The sequence below is a fragment of the Parasteatoda tepidariorum genome, chromosome 11 (assembly GCF_982258835.1).
Source record: "Parasteatoda tepidariorum strain Cologne lab strain chromosome 11, Ptep-v5.0, whole genome shotgun sequence".
Taxonomy (NCBI): Eukaryota; Metazoa; Arthropoda; class Arachnida; order Araneae; family Theridiidae; genus Parasteatoda; species Parasteatoda tepidariorum.
Window position 1 is genome coordinate 32,304,145 of NC_141765.1, and position 18,361 is coordinate 32,322,505.

An 18,361-nucleotide genomic window follows, 5' to 3' on the forward strand; every position below is an offset into this window, starting at 1 on the left:
AGCTCGACGACCTGCACGCGAAGTCGAGCACTTTACGGTAGAACGGTTTAACGAGGACATACCGCACACCCTCGGTCCCTACGCAGACTGATCCAAGTGGTCACTCACCCGCACACTGACCGCAGCCAATGATGCTTGACTTCGGTGATCTGCAGGGAACCGTGTCTTACCGTCAGTCCACTACGGGACCTTATCATTTCAGATAAATAATTAAATTAAATTAAATAACGACCGAATTATGATCGAAAAACAAAGTAAGATTGAATTTCTTAAAAATAAAAAAATTGTGATATTCGATAATATATTTAGCTAATTAACAAATAATATGAAAAGAATATTTTAAAAAAAAAATTATTATACTCTCTAATAAAACAAAGTGCTAAACGATTTAAAAAAATGAATAAAATACGCAAACCTTTCAAATTTTTTTGTATAAACAAAGTTGATTGACTTATCTCCAAATCCAAATGACAAAAATAAATTTTGTTTTAACTTTATTTCTAAAAATAAAAACAACAAGATTTATAAAATTAAAATCAGTAATAAAAACTCATTAAATTATTAGAAGTTTCATGCAAAAAGTTTTTAATAAATTAAAAGAAAGTAAAAAAATAACCTAACAAATTCAATTCTTTATAGGCGCCTAAATTAGATTGCCGATAATTTTCACATTTAAAAATAAAAAGAACTTTTTTTTAAATAAAACTTATCTAGTTAATGAAGAAACTCTTCTTTATATATTCTTTTCAATAATAGATTGCCTTCAGTACAAGGTAACATCGGCGATCACGAAGTTAGTCCCACTGAAAATAATCTACAAGAAAAATCGCGACAAAGAAAAGAAAAGTTAAGAGGTGCGAAAAGGAACATGCGATCTAACGATATGTGTTCTCAAAACTCTGATTCTACAGCTCACCAATCAAGGCCATTTCAACATAACGAAGCGAACATCGTTTTCCACAGCGCGAGTTGACATCGGAACGTAAGAGAAGAGTCTTATATCGCTATATCGTTATCTTATAACCTTGCGTGTCTTATATCGCTATATCGTTTTGCGCTCGTTGTGTTTACTCGACGGCTTAAATCAGATATCTGATGCATCGCCTTAAATGAAATTCGCTGTATCGTCTTGCCGATATATGCGTTAAATCGATATGTCTCGATACATCGATTTATAGCCCAGTCCTAGGAATTTTTTATACAAAAATAATCTTCGTTTTAAAGTTTATTAAAAAAAAGAAAACATTATTTAAATTGTATAAATTTCATTTCCTTCAATTTCCTTTCCTTTCGGAATTATTTGCTCGTTCGAATATATTAGCAATTGTTTCCAAACTTTTCAAAATTCATTTTATTTTTTAGAATACCTAGAAATCACTGGTAATTTTAATTTGAAAAGCAATGTTTTAAATTCTAGCAAATTCTTAAGCGACGCGACAAATTCTTAATTTTAAAGGACACAAAAATTCATCCCTCTTAAAATTAAATTTACTTTTATATTATGGTACTCTATATTTCTGTAGGGACCTACTATTTCTCGCACTAGATGGCAGCTCTACATAAAAGTAGACTGTAGTAAAGTAATTCTAATAATTCAAATTAATTTTTCAAATAATTATTTTAAAACAATTTTCTAAATTAAGTAAAAAGTTTTATTAACTTTAAAAGTGAAAATACAATTTATTATCCATTTTTATATTTTATAATATTCTATATCAGAACTATTTCAAATAAACACTTACTATAAAAAATGTGTAATAAAAATATTTTTTTACGCCAATAATAAGATAAACCACGAAAATAAGGTAAACCTTAAAACCGTATTTTTGATGCCACCGGGAAGTAAGACCTTCTTTTCCTCTTAGAAGTTCCTTATATCTACAGTTGCCAAACGAAAATAAATATTTTTTTTTATTGAAGACGAGTTGAGTGGTCCTACTTTCAAAATTATATAATATAAATTTTTTCTTGCCAAATTTTTTCTCTATAAATAAATTTTCGCATTTAAAAGTAACACTTTTCCTCTATAATTATTAACAATACGAGGTTCATCAATATAATAATTATCAAATTATTCATTTTTTTTATAATCGTTATCGGTAATTGATATAGATCACATGATGTTTCCTCTAAAAAATTTATTATTTATTTCTGATTGAAGTTTCTTGTTGTAATTTTTATTTTCGTATTACATTTGATACTATCATGGTAAATTATTTGCTGTTCTATCTAAATGTATTGTTTCATTTAATATAAAATATTCTATTATATATTTATTTCTAATTTCTTTTGCATAATAATAGGATTACAGATAATTTTATTTCTTGTTTACATTCTTTTTTACAATAAATTTTTAGTTCGTTTACATTTTAATAAAATGTAAATGCTATTTATTATCTAAGATTCACACAATATTTAACGCAGTTAAAATTTGTTTAGTTGTCAATTAGAATATCTCCTTTTTAAAAGTACACTTAAGTCAGATCTTCTGACAAATTAATTTATATTTTCGATTTCGTCTATTTTACTCATACCACTACAAACTTGCGTTTCAATTTAAAATGGTAAATATCAAGTAATAGTAATTTCTTGTAGAAATAGTAAATCTTTTTTTGGAAACAGTTCAGTTTGTTTCATTTAAGGGATTATTAAAACTTTGTGACCTTGTGCTGTTATAGAATTAAGATTACTATTAAGAAACTTACATTCTAAGGAATTCAAAGCCTTCATTTTTTATATTTTATCAACTGCCCTGCCGTATAATGAAAATTGTTTCAGAATCTTAAAAGCAACATTGCAACCAACAAAATAATTCTCATTGTTTATGTTCACTTCAATACACATAATAATTAAAAACATCAGAATGCAATATCAATTCATCGCAATATCAAATTTTAACTACGATGAAACTCAACTCTTAGCTTTGAGGAAACTGTACCCTAAGTTTAGAAAAGCGTAGGTAAGATTTCATTTTTATTGTAAACTAAACAGAACATTGAAAAAAGTTTGTATGTGTTGATTGTTTTGTGGGGATAATTTCTGTTTAGGAACCTGTGCCAACACTGTCGCCAATTCATTTGGCAACAATTTTGCAATTTTATGCAAGGAGGCATAATTGCCAAAACTTCTAGGCATATGTGCCGTGAAAAACTCAAAAAGAATTAGAGATGGGGACCGACTCAAGAAGTATAACTTATAGCACCGGAGCAAACCTATACATGCTTTTTTTTTCCCCCTTTAATTTTTGCGAATTCTAAACTATTTTGACGGTTACAGTTGATACAAATAGATAGTGATACAAAAATATTACCTTATATTTAGAAACTAGAAATGACACCACAGAATAGGATAAATTAATAGCCACTATTAAAAATTTTAATTTTTTGCAAATGGATGAATGGGGGTAATATCTTAGATTTATGGGTAGCTTTAATGTACAGGATATTCTCAATTATCCAGTCTTCGTACTGTCCAAAATGTAGAATGAAAAATAGTAGGGAATGTTAAAATGGTCATCTATACACATTGACTCTTCTTTGTCGTAACTTTTTATTTTATAATATGTTGTGTTTTTAATTATATGAGAGAAGGGATGGGTTGTTGAACATTTCTATACATTTTATTAACCAGTCTGCCTTTCGCCACATTTGACAGGATACTCATAAGCTTACTGTAACTTCAATAACAGATGAGAAAGTTTATTAGTGTATTTTGTTCCTGCTTATGTAAATGAAGTAGATTTGGAAAATGATAAGATGTAACATGAAATTCGAAAAACTAGGTAAATTTTGCTCTTATGAAATTCTAAAAGAAAACCCTTGATAGTTTCATTTTTAATTCTTTTCCACCACATTGATGCTCGTTTGTAATCACATGTAGTATTATGTTTGATTTTAATATATTGTCCCATATTTCATCTCTCTAGTCTTATGAAGAAGAGAGTGCTGCTTATAACTCTAATTATGTAGTTGGATCATATAATAAAGATTTTGAATATGGATCTGATGAACCTGATGCTGAATTTCATGGTTCTGATTCTGAAGATCAGAAACCCAGGATTTTGCTCATGGGTCTAAGAAGGTACATCTTCTTTGAGATTTATTTATACTTATATTTTTATGTGTTATTCTTAAACTCATGGCAGTTTAAATTCTTGATTTTTTAGGAGTGGCAAATCATCGATTCAGAAAGTAGTATTTCATAAAATGTCGCCAAATGAGACATTATTCCTAGAGAGTACAAACAAAATTGTAAAAGATGGTAAATTTTATTTATTAAAATTATTATATCTTTAACTAAGAAAATACTATCCTCTGATTTATTTCAAATTTTTTTCTTTTAAAAATAGGTAGGTTATGGCATTTATTTTTTTGTATTAAATTTTAATTTTTCGGTAATTTTTATTTTATGAATTGATAAATTGCAATTTAAATAGAGAATTATTAGCTCATATTTTTTAATATTGCATTAAACATCACATTAACTTTGGTTTCTAAATGAAGTAAATTTATTATTATTTTTTACTCTTTTGTTAAAATTCATGTCTTTACTACTATTTGTTAATGATCTTTTTATTTTTTATGACTTTTGTGCTGTAAATTTAATACACTTATTCCATTATCATGATTTGCTATAATTTATAATTTCCTGTGGTGGTATTAAATTATGACCTCCTTCTAACTTTCACTCTTTCCGAGGAAGTATTTCCCAAGCGGTAGTGACAGACTAATATAAGTGCAATTGTAGATAAAGTAAACATTTCACAATTGCCATTTTCATCTCATTAAATTAAATTTGCAAATCCAAGAATTAAAAAAAATACATACAATTCATTACTACTTTAAATCTAAATGTGAAATACTGTGGAGAATCCGTACAGAGAGATATGAAATACTACGGAGACTCCGTAGATGGTTGTTAGCAGCTACGGTTATATGTTAAATATTTTCTTAGAGCATTGTTGTATTTCATAAAAAAAACTTAGTTAAGAAATAATTATTTAGATTTACTTTTGATCCTTTCTAAAGGGACTATCAAATTTTTTAAACATAAACAGTTCTACGGTTCGAAGGTGATTTTAAACTTTAAATATGTCCCTAGAGTTTTAATACTTTTATGCCAGTAACTTTAGAATCATATTGTTCGATTAAATAAGGACATTATCAATGAATATTTAGGTTTCAGGGTAACTTTTACTTAATGTCTAGAGTTTGATCATATTCTACTATTATTTAAAACAATAATGAGAAAAAAATTTTATTTTAATTTTGCAAAACTTTTAATTCTGCTTATACTTTTTAGATGTTTCCAATAGTTCATTTGTCCAATTCCAAATTTGGGATTTCCCTGGTCAAATAGATTTTTTTGACCAAACATTTGATTCAGATATGATATTTGGTGGGAGTGGAGCACTTGTGTTTGTTATAGATGCTCAGGTAAATCTTTTTTTTTTTTCCCCCTGATTAAAAATGCATGAGATATGTTTCTTTTTATGCTTAATTCATTTTAAGCTTCATATTTATTTCTTATTTGTGCAAAGTTATTGAGTTATATCAATCACATTTGAAAATATTCAAAAAGCTCTTCTTTTGACTTTTATTTGCTTGTTTTCCTGTTAATTGTTATTTATTCTTCTTGTAGAAACTAATATTAAATTGCAGTCTAATAAACAACTAGTTTTGTGCTATATTTAATCTTTATTAATTTTGCTTTTATGTGTGGTATTTATGAAATGGTATAATATTTAAGTATGTGTAAGTAAGGAAATCTGTGTAAGTGATTCTGTGTAAATATTTTTTTGTTTAAGTAAGAAAACTGTTCCCAAAATTGAGCAAAAGCTCTATTATTAAATAACATTTTATGTAGATCATCCAGACTAAATTACTTACATGATATTTTAAAAACTAATGCTATTTTATTGATCTAAGGATGAATACATGGAAGCCTTGGATAGGCTGAAAATGACAGTTGCTCGTGCTCAGAAGGTGAATCCAGAAATAAAATTTGAAGTTTTCATTCACAAAGTTGACGGACTCTCTGATGACCATAAAATAGAAACCCAAAGAGATATTCATCAACGAGCCCACGATGATTTAATTGATGCTGGGTTAGATAATGTTAATTTAAGGTAAATAAGTTTAGAGCATTTTTAAGTTGATCTATCACAATTGTAAAATATTTCATTTGTATGATTCAGAATCTCCTTATTAAATTACATAGTTAGATAATATAAGCGCCCGCTGTGCACGGGTACATTGGTGGTGATTCTCCAATTTTGCAGATATTTTTTGATATTTATTGTAATATATAAAAATAAGTATCCGCGCGCTCAAAGAATAAAAACTGGAACGGGGGTAGGGGTGGAGAAAATACGAGCAGACAATCAATCATGATTTAGGCAAGGTAGAAGAAAATCATTGTTCAGTTGTATGCATACTGCTCCCAAAGAAAAAAGATGAAACAGCCACTTCAGCCCAAAGATTGGCGATCCCATAGTTGTCGGTTGAACCTACGATCAGCTAGTTTTTACAACTCAACTTGGCGCAACTATCGTTTTACAACGAGAATAAATGATTGCGGTAGCAATAACAAATCCTTTAATGAAATTTCGCTTGGAGCAAAATTTCTAATATTACTTAATATGATAATTACTTTATATGAATGCAGTTCTGAAATTTCCTATTTATGTTAAAAACTATTAATTAATATTAATTCTTGTTAAATGTTCTTAATGTTAATGTGCATCTATATATAGATTTTTTTTTTTGTCAGGAATAAATCAAAAATTTTAATGGTTCACTGTTTTTGTATATTTTAAAAAATTATTTATCATTATTTTTTTCTTTCTTTTAGTTTCTACCTTACAAGTATATATGATCATTCAATATTTGAAGCTTTTAGCAAAGTTGTCCAGAAATTAATCCCACAGTTACCTGCTTTAGAAAATCTCCTTAACATATTTATTACTGTAAGTATTTCTTTTTTCTAATGTAAACTCTTGAATGTAAAATGCTTGTACTACTAAAAGATGTCAATTAAAAAATAATTTTTTTCTTTATGATAATTGTTAAATCTTTATATTTTAATTTTTTTTCCGACTGTTTGAAGAATGTTTTTAATTACTAATCAATTTTTATTGTTAAATTATTTTGGATTATATATTAGATCTTTTTCTTTATTTTTTTTTATATTGAAGTTGAAAAGTAAGAAAAAGTGGAACAGATTTATCAGGCATCTGCACCCTATGTTTTTCTTACTAACCACTTTTGACACATTCCTATTGAATCCACTTTTGTCACATGCCAAAACCAATCAAATATTCCAACCCTAATAAATTCGAGGTTCACTTTTCTTAGTCATTTTTTTAGTATAAAACATGCATTGTATAAATAATTTCAGATCTATAACAAATATTAGCCCCCAGGCAACTGTTTCATTGTGTGTCTGTTCCCAGTGTCAAAAACTGAATAAAATATAGCAACCCTTTAAAATTAGAAAGTTCGCTTGTCTTGCTGTCAGTTTTAAGCAGCGTAGGGTATACCAGGCAAAGGCACTTTTCCTTAAAAAAAAACCCATCTATGTAGGGTATACAAGGCAGTGATACTTAACCTTAAAAAAATCTTCAGCACTCAACCGTAAAAAAGCAGCATAACTAAACAACTTAAAAACATCAACCTTTAGTCTAAAACATCGGCACTTAGCCTTAAAAAAAAGTAATGATTTTTACCTTTCATAAATTAAAAGTACGGCAGGTCTATAACAAATTACTGTCCTGAAGTAAAAGATTAATAAAGTATCTGCTTAAAATTAATTAAAAATTACAATATAAAATCCTCCAAAATATAAATATAAACTCATCTCACTTCTTGAGAGTAATCCAATTTCTAGAAATCTTATTCACATAATTATTTATAAGAGCAATTCACAAATATTAAAAATCTTCTATTTGATAATATCATAATTGATCAAACCAATCCACAACGCACAAGACTTTGAAAAAAACTACTAACCATAACAAACTTCAATTTCTGCATCAAAATATCCGGAAAACTACTAACCTCATCCCTATCTTTAAAAAAAAAACCTAAATACATTTAAAAAAATCCTTCATTCAAACTCACAAAATGAGACTCAAAATCACTTCAATAAACCAAAATGTCTACCAAAACAATCAGTCCGCAAAAACCTAACGTCACGCAAAATTTAATCCTAAAACTATAATTTGTTAATTAAATAAATTCCTGCTGGAAATGTTATGTAAGTTAACAAACAGCAATGAAACACTCATTATGTCAATCATCTTCTCCCACCTGCGCTGTCCATCAAATCCCTCCGTGCACTATGTCAAATGTTCACCTCCAATACAATCTCTTTTCTCCGATCTGCATTATTTCAAAGCTGTTATAAACATTAACAAAACTTCAATTCTCCAATTCAGTCTCACCTACACCATTCTATGCGTAGGATTCTCCTATGATTCCGTTTACATCTCCGTGATGACTATGTTCTAACTAACACCAGATTATTATCTGTTGTCAAACTTGGCAATGAAAAAAAATCCTGAAAACAGGTACAGAGGTCTCCCAAATCAGTACCGAAAAATATGTAAATAAGTAATTCAAATTGGCTAATTAAAATCTTAACATTATCATAAGTTTTAAAAGTTACGTTAAGTTTTGCATACTTCAAAGGGGAAAAAATTTTGTTTCATGTATCTATGTATTTTCAATTTTCTTTCTGATGTAAAAGCAAATGTTTTACGACCCTTTATTTATTTATTTATATATATATATATATATATATATATATATATATATATATATATATATATATATAATATTACTTATTTTCGTTTTATTTACTAAAAGTCTACTACTTTGTCAGACCTACCTTTAAGCGTGTGTATGGTAATTGTTAAATTTTTTAACTTTGTTATAAACATAATGATAATATCTGGGTAGTACCAAATAGATGAATGGTGCAAGTTGTAAGCATCTTTATGCATCAGTAATCTCACTAAAATTTTATTGAATAGTTTATTTTTACTATTCACTACTTTAATATGCATCACTAGGTTTTTCTGTTGTATGCAATGACAAAAAAAATTAGAATTTTTATTAAAAAAAAGGTAGTAAAGGGAAATCTAATGATGAAAAATATATTGTTACAGTAAAGCCTTGCTAAATTTTTTCTCATGGGTCCATTCATTGAAAATGATTGATGCAGAAAAATGACTAACACAAATAATATAAGATTTTGAATAATAACTTGAAAATGAATGGAAGATAATGAAGTAATGAACTTGAAAATTAATAAATTTTCAATATGTATGATTAGCACCAGGAGTAACTGTTTTTAAGAAAAGCTTTTGTGGCAAGACCGTTAAAGCAAAACGATACATAAAGGAAACAATGGATCAAGGTTTGACTCAGCTGCTGTGTTTTAAAAGACTTAAAATTTCTCATGCTTTCTAGCTACATATGTGTTTTCTTAATATAATAGGATTATACTTAAATTTTAAATATGAAGTACACAAAATGAAATAACTTTTATAACTCTTATCTTTAATTTATTTTGATTATACTTCTCCTGAAGGTTTGTTGTCATTGTGAGTATTTAGAAATTTAATAAGTGTAATAAATTTCATTATTAGAATTAATTTTTAGGTTAAATCCAGCAATTTTATTTTTCATTTCTAGTATTTTTATTTGCATTGTGTAAAATTATTCAAACATACCAAAACAAAAATTCTAATTGATTTCTAGAATAGTGCTATTGAGAAGGCATTTTTGTTTGATGTTATCAGTAAAATCTACATAGCTACTGACAGTACTCCTGTAGATATGCAGTCATATGAGCTCTGTTGTGACATGATTGATGTTGTAATAGATATTTCATGTATCTATGGGTAAGTTATTTCTAATCAGATCATGTTTATAAATATTTTTTACAACAAGAAATATGCTAATAACTGTTTGACTTTCTATTATTTTAAATACAAATTGGATAAAAAAAATAATTTATCTTAATGTGACATGTAAAAATCATTTGGCATAGGTCTATTTTGATAGTTAAGATCTTCTCAAATGATAACAATATAATGTGTTGCTATATTTTGTTTAAATATGTATCTAAAAAAATTTAAAAAGAAATTTGAAAATTTTCTTATTGGTGTGATTAAAGACTAAATAATAATAATAAATCTAATTAGATATTTCAAATTAAGAATTTGATACTTAAAAATGTGCCTCAGAGCTTTGAATCTGTAGAAAGTTTTGACAATTTTAGTCTTGATGGGATTTTTTTTTTTTTTTTTTTACCCTCTTGACTTGTAATTCAGATTTCAAATTAGTTTTCCAACTTTTCAATCTTACAGCTATTAGTGTCACTTCTTTGGGAGTGTAAGTTATAGGTCCAAATATTTATTATAGAAGCAAATTATCGTTTAAATTTAAAAATCAAAAGAAAATGTTTATACATGTTGTAAGTTGTTGTAAACATGTTATAAGTTTTTAAAAAAAAAATTTATCTCATTTATTTAAAGTTTCATGGATTCCTTTTTTTTTTTTAAAGGGATTTAAATTTTGACGAAAAAAAAGAAAGAAAATATGTTTATTCTACCTAAATAAATTATTAAAAAAAATACATTTAATTTTTTTTCTCAATGAAGTATTTTATGGTCTATATTATTGTAAGGTCGAATGGTAATTAAATATGTATGTATGCTTGTAAAGAATTGTGTATTTTATGTAATATTTTCAACTTGTAAAACAAGTTAAAGTTTCTTGTTTTAATATTTTCAAATAAAGTAAATTTTAACTCTAAAATTCAATCCTTATTTATTATTACAAAAAATATTTGTATCATTATACAGTCAAATTATTTATATAGAGAATAAAGAGTACCTAGAAAATTCCCTCATTAAATCAAGGTGCTTGTTACACCCAACTTTACAAAAAGTTAAGTTTATAGTGTGTAAACATAATGGCTTACTTTTATTGATTTTGATTTACTTTGAAGGGGGGGGGGGAGAAATTGGGAATTTTATTTTTGATGTTTCTTGTTGTCTTTATTTTGCATTGTTTGATGTACAATTTCCTCTTATTCGAAGATATACTTTGATAAAAAAAAATATATTAACTTTCAAAAGCAATAAAATGTCTAGGAATGTCTGATTCTTTTTTTCTGTCTATGTCAATGAAAATAATTTTCGAAAATTTTATAAAAAAATTCTGTATTAAATCAAAGTAATATTAATGTTTTATGTAAGTTCTTTAACACAAAATCAACCAATTAAAAAAAAGGAGGGAATTCCCATGTATAATGGGATTTTGTTTAATCAGAGCTCGTTATAAATAAGTTTGACTTCAACAGCCATTGTTAGCTATAAAACCAATACTTATTGTCATTTTTACTGAAATATTTTCCTTGTAGCTTAAAAGAAGATGAAAGTAGTGCATTCAACTCAAAGTCTTCGAATATAATAAAACTAAATAACAGTACAGTTCTATATCTAAGAGAAGTAAACAGATTTTTAGCATTAGTGTGTATTTTAAGGGAAGACAACTTTAATAGACAAGGTAAAGATTATTTTGTTACTGATTTTATGAATCATATTTAACTTCAATTTATTAAAATTTTGTTGTTTTATTAAAGGTTATTAATTTTGTTTCATTTGTGCTAAACTTTTATATTCTTTGGATAGATGCTTCATTTATTATATTTCTGTACACCTTTCACTAGTAATAATTTTTTTTTTTTCGAACCCTGGACTTCCATATTTCTGAGTACCTCTTTACTAAAAATGGATCTCTATTTAAATTATGAATTCTCAACCTCTATCCTTCTATTAATATGCACATTCATATTATTTTATCTATTGATAGACGAAACGAAAAATTTCAAATCAAGAAGAGTTATATTTGAACTATCATGGCTCATAATTAGAACTGATCAAACACCTGCATCAAGGAAAAGCAATCGTGTAATTTGATACTCAGAATAATTCTAATTTTCTCCTTCAACTACTAATAACAAGAGAAAATAATTTTTTAAATTTAGTCTACATAAATCTGCTGGCGTGCTATTGTTTTTTATTTTTCTTTCTGCACTGGAGAATTATGTGCCCTATAGGTCCAGTCATAACTTATTTTTCTCATCTTCTCTACAATTTTTGGCAAATTTGTGTTATAGTGCTAGGCTAGTGATTACAGGATGCCCTTTTAATATCAGTACTGTAATTCTAATATAAACACTGTTATTTGGTTTTTAGGGAATGCATGCACTTTCCTGAAATGATCATGTGATAAAATTCACAAATTGGAATGATTGCACTAATAAAAATTAGTCAATTGAGTATATTTTATTGATATACTTCGAACTCTTTTGAGAGCGAAGCTCTGAGACAAGTTTGTGTATAACATTTTGTGAACTGTGTGTTATCCAGAAAACAGCTAAATAAAATAGTAAAAACTTCTGAGTTGAAAGAAAGAATACTTATTATCATTTTTTAATTACTACTGCATTTATATTATTACAAAGGCTTATGTTAAGTAAATATTTAATTTCTTTAGTTTGAATCTTCTTTTTTAAGAGTAGGGAATTTAAATATAGATATGTTGGTGTTTAAAAAAAAATTGCTCTTGTAATAAAAATTCAATTTTAAATACCTTTAAAAGATAGCATTTATGTAAAATTTATCTGCAGGAACTTTTTTTTTATATTGGTTGTTAATGTAGTAATAGAAGCTTTTTACTAGTAGACTATTGGAAAGTCTGAGATTGATTTGTAACAATAATCTAAAAACAATAATGGATTAGAATAAATTTCCTAATTGCATGTTATTTCATTCTTATGTTATACAGTACAGAACCTCTTATCTTGAAATCAGAAAACCAGAACGAAATTCGATGCATTTTCTCGCCAATTTTTAAAGAAATAAATTTTTTTTTCTCATAAGATTATAGGATTTTTCCTTCTTTTTTAAAATATGTTTACTTTACCATCATTTTAGAAATAATCATTGGTTCCTTACACTGTCAAGAGAAATAGTTCTGTACTAAATATCATCAATTATTCCTTTCCTCACCCCCAACATAGTTGGGTTTTTTTTTCAATCATAGCTCATTGAGAAAGGGTCTCATTGAGCACCTGTTTTCTTATCTGGCCCTTAAGCAAGGGGAGTCATCATGTCTGTTGATTGCTTAGTCAAGGAGAGTTGAAACAAAGAATTTTATTTGTCTTTGATTCTTAGAAATCTCTGAAAGTACTCCTTACAGGGGCTGCAGAACTCCTATTTTTCCTATTATCTCTGTGCCCCTAATTTTTTTCCTGTAATTTCCTACTTTTTCTTATTTCTTTAAAAATCATCTGTCATTTCTGCTATTCCCACTTAGCGCATTGGAGAGGAAAGAAATGCTTGCGATTTTTCTCTTCTCATTTGAGAATAATGAAGTAAAAAATTGAGTATTTCTTCTCCAGAAATTTTCAAATGATTTTTTTTTCTTCCCCAATCCAGAATTATATTTGAACGTTGTCTCTCTCGTGCATAGGAGGGAAAAGAAACGCTCTTCTCATTTGAGAATAATAAAAAAGAAAGAATAATGAAGTAAAAATTATTGTTTTCTTTTCTGCAGAAATTTGTTAAAGAATTTTTTTTTCTATTCGTAATTATATTCACACCTTGTAAATGTTTGTGATTTTCCCATTTTCATAGTGAAGTAAAAAATGGAGTGGGTGGTTTTGAGTCCTGACGCAGACAATGACGAAGTAGAAGAAAGCGACGAGGGAGATGGAGGCCATCTCCCCCCCTTCCATTTTACCTTTTTTATTCATATTATATTAAGCCTGTATATATTTTTATTTCATTATTTTATTTTCTTTTTATTTTATTAAGCTTATGTGTATTACTTGATCGTTTTCTCTTCTTTTTAAAATTTTTTCTAAATATATATATATATATATTTTTTAGTTGGGTTTGACAATAAAAAAAACTACGTTTTGTAGCAGTTCAAAAAACCGGAAAAATCAGTTATCCGGAATAGCGATGGTCCAAATCTTTCCAGATTATCGATTCTCTACTGTAATAGTTTTTATAATTATTATGTTATAATAGTTTAGTAGGTCAACATTCTAGTCTACACAGCTGAAAATCAATTGAAAGAACAGTTTCAAATTTCGGTCTTATTCATACAAAACTGAAAAATGAACTTGAAGTACAGAGGGTTTCAAAACTATTTTTTTTGTAATCGCTTGCTTTGGGGAAAAGAAAAGTTAGAATGGAAATAAATTAAAACTGATTTTACATATAAAGAATTAGATGATTGTTAAGTGTTTTTTTTTTATATAAGATTTCTTTTGTAATTTTATTTTTAATAAATAAACAAATTAACAGATTGGATAAATTGCAGTTTGGCACATTTTTATTTATGATTATTTAATATTTTCCACACCAAAATTCGGGTTTTTGACAGTAATGTTAAAATAATTCAAGAACATAATTGATGGAACACTTGTAATTTTACATGTATGTTAATTTAAAAATACTTAATATTTATAATTGGCAATAATTATTCCTACTCAAAAATTTTGGGGTTTTGACAATTGTCAAAAGGTTTTTTTTTTTTTTTTTTTTTTTTTTTTTTTTTTTTTTTTTTTTGACATGACGGTTAAAACTGTCAATTGTCAAAAATTTGCCAGCCCTGCCTCATTATGATATTTAAAGTGCTTAAAAATATTTTTTGAGTGCTTGAAAAGTGCTTTATTTTTTGTTGAAAAATTTGGCTATGCAAAGTACCTTTCTTGTGGCAATTTATTTTTTTATTATATTTAAGAATTTACAGCATGAGTAAATCTTACATAATACAGGGTGCTTAGCATTTTTAAAAAGTGCTTAAAGGTGCTTATTTTCGTTTTTTAAAAGCCCTTAAAGGTGTATTTTTTGTAGGGTGCTTTTTAAAGAACTTAATTTTTCCTATTCCAAAATGAGATTTTTTCTTTACTGTATCATTTTTTGCCACAAATAACTTCATTGTTCTATTCAACGTTTTCACAATTCATTCAACTACAATCCTTTTCGGCATATCAACGGTCCTCTGCGTTTGAAAGCACCAATCATTTTAAATGTTTGATGAAATACTTGCGGGTGCGCACACTGAGCTGGATTCAGTGGGAAGGATTCGTGCATTCTCATGAGCAACTCTGTTGCATTTTCAATCCATTCTCAATTTCAGGCTTCATTTTCTGCCCCCTGAAATTGAACTTAAAAATCTATCTAATTTTTGCTAATCGCGGGGACCAACTAAACATTGCCATTCCCCCCCCTAAAAGCAGAAGAAAATTTTATTTCACTTGTCAATTTCATTGTTGGTGACGCACCATCGTCTTCGTCACTGGCAAGCTAATGACCTTCTCATGCTCTTCTATTTATAGATGAGTACCATAATCCTTGAACCTAACTTTGGGTTTATTCAATAACTACATATTCCATATGGATCCCCAGAGTAGTAAAGAATAACTTAAATTTCATCTCAAAATTTCCTTCTCCCTTTTATTAATTTAATTAAATAAAGATAAGAATTGAGATTTTAATTTGTAAGAGTTTCACTTGAGGAACCATCCACCAATGGCATAAAAATTTTGTAAACTTCTGTTGTACTTAATTGTTTTTTTTTACTTATTACTTTTTTTTGAATTATTATTTTTTATCATTGTAGTATTACTTTAAAATTTTCAGTACTTTTAAGTTGTTTTAGAAACTACATTGTATTTAAAGGCAAGATTTTAAAAAAGTATCAAGTGAGGGACTTTCGCCTCTTTAAAAGTGCCAAAAATCTTATGTTATTCAGATTTGTCATTCCAAAAAACTTTAATTCATCTCTTAATGATTTCATTTAAAACTAATTGAAATGAAAAATCCATTATCTTAGATTTGTTAAATATTATAAGTGTAGGGACTGTTTAATAATTTACTTCCAACAAAAATATTTAGCTTCAATATTCATTATATTTACATATCAAAATTATTTGAATTTTTTTAAAGCATTTCATTAACGAAATACTGAACCAAGTAAAAAATTTTAGTAGAAATTTATGGCCATTCTCTAATTTACATTTGTGATAAGAATTTAAGTTTTCTTAGTTTGCTTAATCCTTTACATATCTTTATAAATTCGGTATGATCAATAATAGTAATCTTGTTAATGTTTTGTTGACTATACTTTTATAAATAACTTTTATTCAAATCTAAAAAATACACTTGATAACCATTTTATGCAATAGTTAAATTAATTATAATTTTGAATATTTTTTTACATAATTGTGTAAAGTAATTTGTAATTTAAAAAATAGAATGATTTACTCAATATTGAATATATTTAAAATTGTACATAAATTGTTTTTATGGTAGCTACTATAATCAAGAAAAGAATTCTTTGTCAGAAACTAGTTATTTTATCATGATCATGCAACTTTGAAAATTATTTTGCATTTTGTAATATATATATGAAGAACTTTTAACAATATGAAAGGAAGAAATTTATTAGTGTGCATATCCCAATTATGATATTTTTTTGAAGTGCTTAAAAATATTTTTATCACTTAAAAAGGACTTAAAAGATGCTTATTTTTTGTTGAAAAATTTAGCTACGCACCCTGTAATAGTAATTGGAAGAAACAAAGTCACTGATCCAGCTAATGAAATTGAACATTTTAATTGTGAATAAGACTATGAAATTTATCTTAGAAATTCACAATTAGTGACATATTTACTCACAATTTAATTCACTCACTGACTGGTTCTAAAATGAAACTTTTGCTTGCTTTTCAAACAAAACATACTTACTTGGAAGGATTTTGTACAAAAGATGCAGGAGTATTTTTACTACTTCTCAATAAAAAAACCACCTGGATTATAACACTTGAATACTGTGGGGTAAGTTTCTGTCATCCACTATTCTAGAAGTTTGCCTCTTGACCTGTGGTTTTTATGTTGAAATGCGGCTGAGATATTGCTGTATTTTTTGAAGAAATCTTTCTTAGTGATTATGTTTTGTTAGTCTTAAAACTGATAAAAGAAAATTAGCAGTTTTTTCTTAAAAATTTGGTTTTTAAATGCAGTTTGTTTTTTTATGTTTATAAATATCTCCTTTATAAGCTAATTTTGCCCCTTGGGACTTCATGAATTATTCAGTGTAGCTTTTAGGCTAGAAAGTTGAAGGTTCTCTGTAATATCTGTCCTTTCATTTAGTTAAAAGGATTTTTAAATAAGTTATTAGGGAAAAAATAATTCATTATCATTGCAGGATTCTTAAGAATGCTCTGTACTTTTTATTTAAACATTGTGAAGGGTAACATGCTTGTTTTTAAATATATTGTTGTCACTTTTTTAAACAGTATATGAAGTTTTTATATTTCTAACATTTTTGTTTTTTTTTCAGCACTTATAGATTATAATTTTCATTGCTTTAGACAAGCTATACAAGATGTTTTTGATGTACGTTTTAAGACTCCAAAATCATCAGGTACAATGTCTCGTACACACTCTACTGTGGAAAGTGTATTAACTAATGGTTATGGAGACCAACAATAAAGAGTGCCATATTATTGTATTAGTTAATGTGAATGAATTATGATTTAAGTATTTATAAGACATATTTTGGACCTTAAATATTATCAAAATTTAATCACATTCTAGTCTTCTGTTATCGACTTATCATATCCTATTTTATGTATCTGTTATTCTATCTGGTAAAAGTTGAGAAGTTACTTATTTTTCATTTGATTTACAGTACGAAAATTAAATTAGTTCATGTCCGTTCTTTTTTATATGGTTGACAGAATTGTGTATGTTTGAGACTAATTTTATTGTTTATAATTATTTTTAAATATATTTGTTAATGATTATTGCAGTAATGTTTTTCTTTCTTTTTTTTTTGGCATTTTGCCATTAGTGGCTTTGTATATAGACAAATCTGCATGTGTATAATTTCCTTCTGTAAAATTGTCCTATTGATCAATGCTAATTGCAAACCTAATTGAATGTCACAATTTACGCTCATGTATAAAGATTCTGTATCAATTGTGCATATCTGTGTCAAACTTTGTTATATTTTTGTGCGCTCTGATCTTGTATAAAATGTTTTTAACTTATGACTTGTATATAACATTACTTTCTCATAAAAAGGCAAAATATTATATTAAGCAAACAATAAATAAATTTATATTGTTCGTTTTGTTTTATATATATAAGATAAAGTACTTTTCATCTGTCCTGATAACTCCTCCAGGCATCAGACTCACATGTTGGCAGTTATGATATAAAGTCACTCCAGTTAGAAGTATGGTGTTAGTAATTATGCTGTTT

General features: G+C 27.1%; 1 protein-coding gene across 2 annotated transcripts; it reads left to right on the plus strand.

Annotated features, from left to right (window-relative positions):
- The first annotated feature begins 1,927 nt into the window (after nt 1-1,927).
- LOC107436978 (ras-related GTP-binding protein C) lies at nt 1,928-18,225 on the plus strand. Of its 2 annotated transcripts, none has more exons than XM_016048825.4 (9): nt 1,928-2,208; nt 3,926-4,080; nt 4,166-4,260; nt 5,302-5,435; nt 5,928-6,127; nt 6,853-6,967; nt 9,765-9,907; nt 11,434-11,579; nt 17,436-18,225. In XM_016048825.4, the coding sequence occupies exons 1-9, from the start codon at nt 2,206-2,208 to the stop codon at nt 17,585-17,587; spliced, it is 1,143 nt and encodes a 380-aa protein (XP_015904311.1). In that variant the 5' UTR covers nt 1,928-2,205; the 3' UTR covers nt 17,588-18,225. The 2 variants fall into 2 exon arrangements, with proteins under 2 accessions (XP_015904311.1, XP_087011313.1); XM_087155187.1 differs by having other exon boundaries at nt 2,001-2,959.
- The last annotated feature ends 136 nt before the right edge of the window (nt 18,226-18,361 follow it).

Bases quoted from the DNA above. Each gene is read 5' to 3' on its own strand.
- LOC107436978 (XM_016048825.4), top strand. The intron at 4,261-5,301 runs GTAAATTTTATT...TATACTTTTTAG, and splicing joins AAACAAAATTGTAAAAGATG to ATGTTTCCAATAGTTCATTT. The intron at 5,436-5,927 runs GTAAATCTTTTT...TATTGATCTAAG, and splicing joins TGTTTGTTATAGATGCTCAG to GATGAATACATGGAAGCCTT.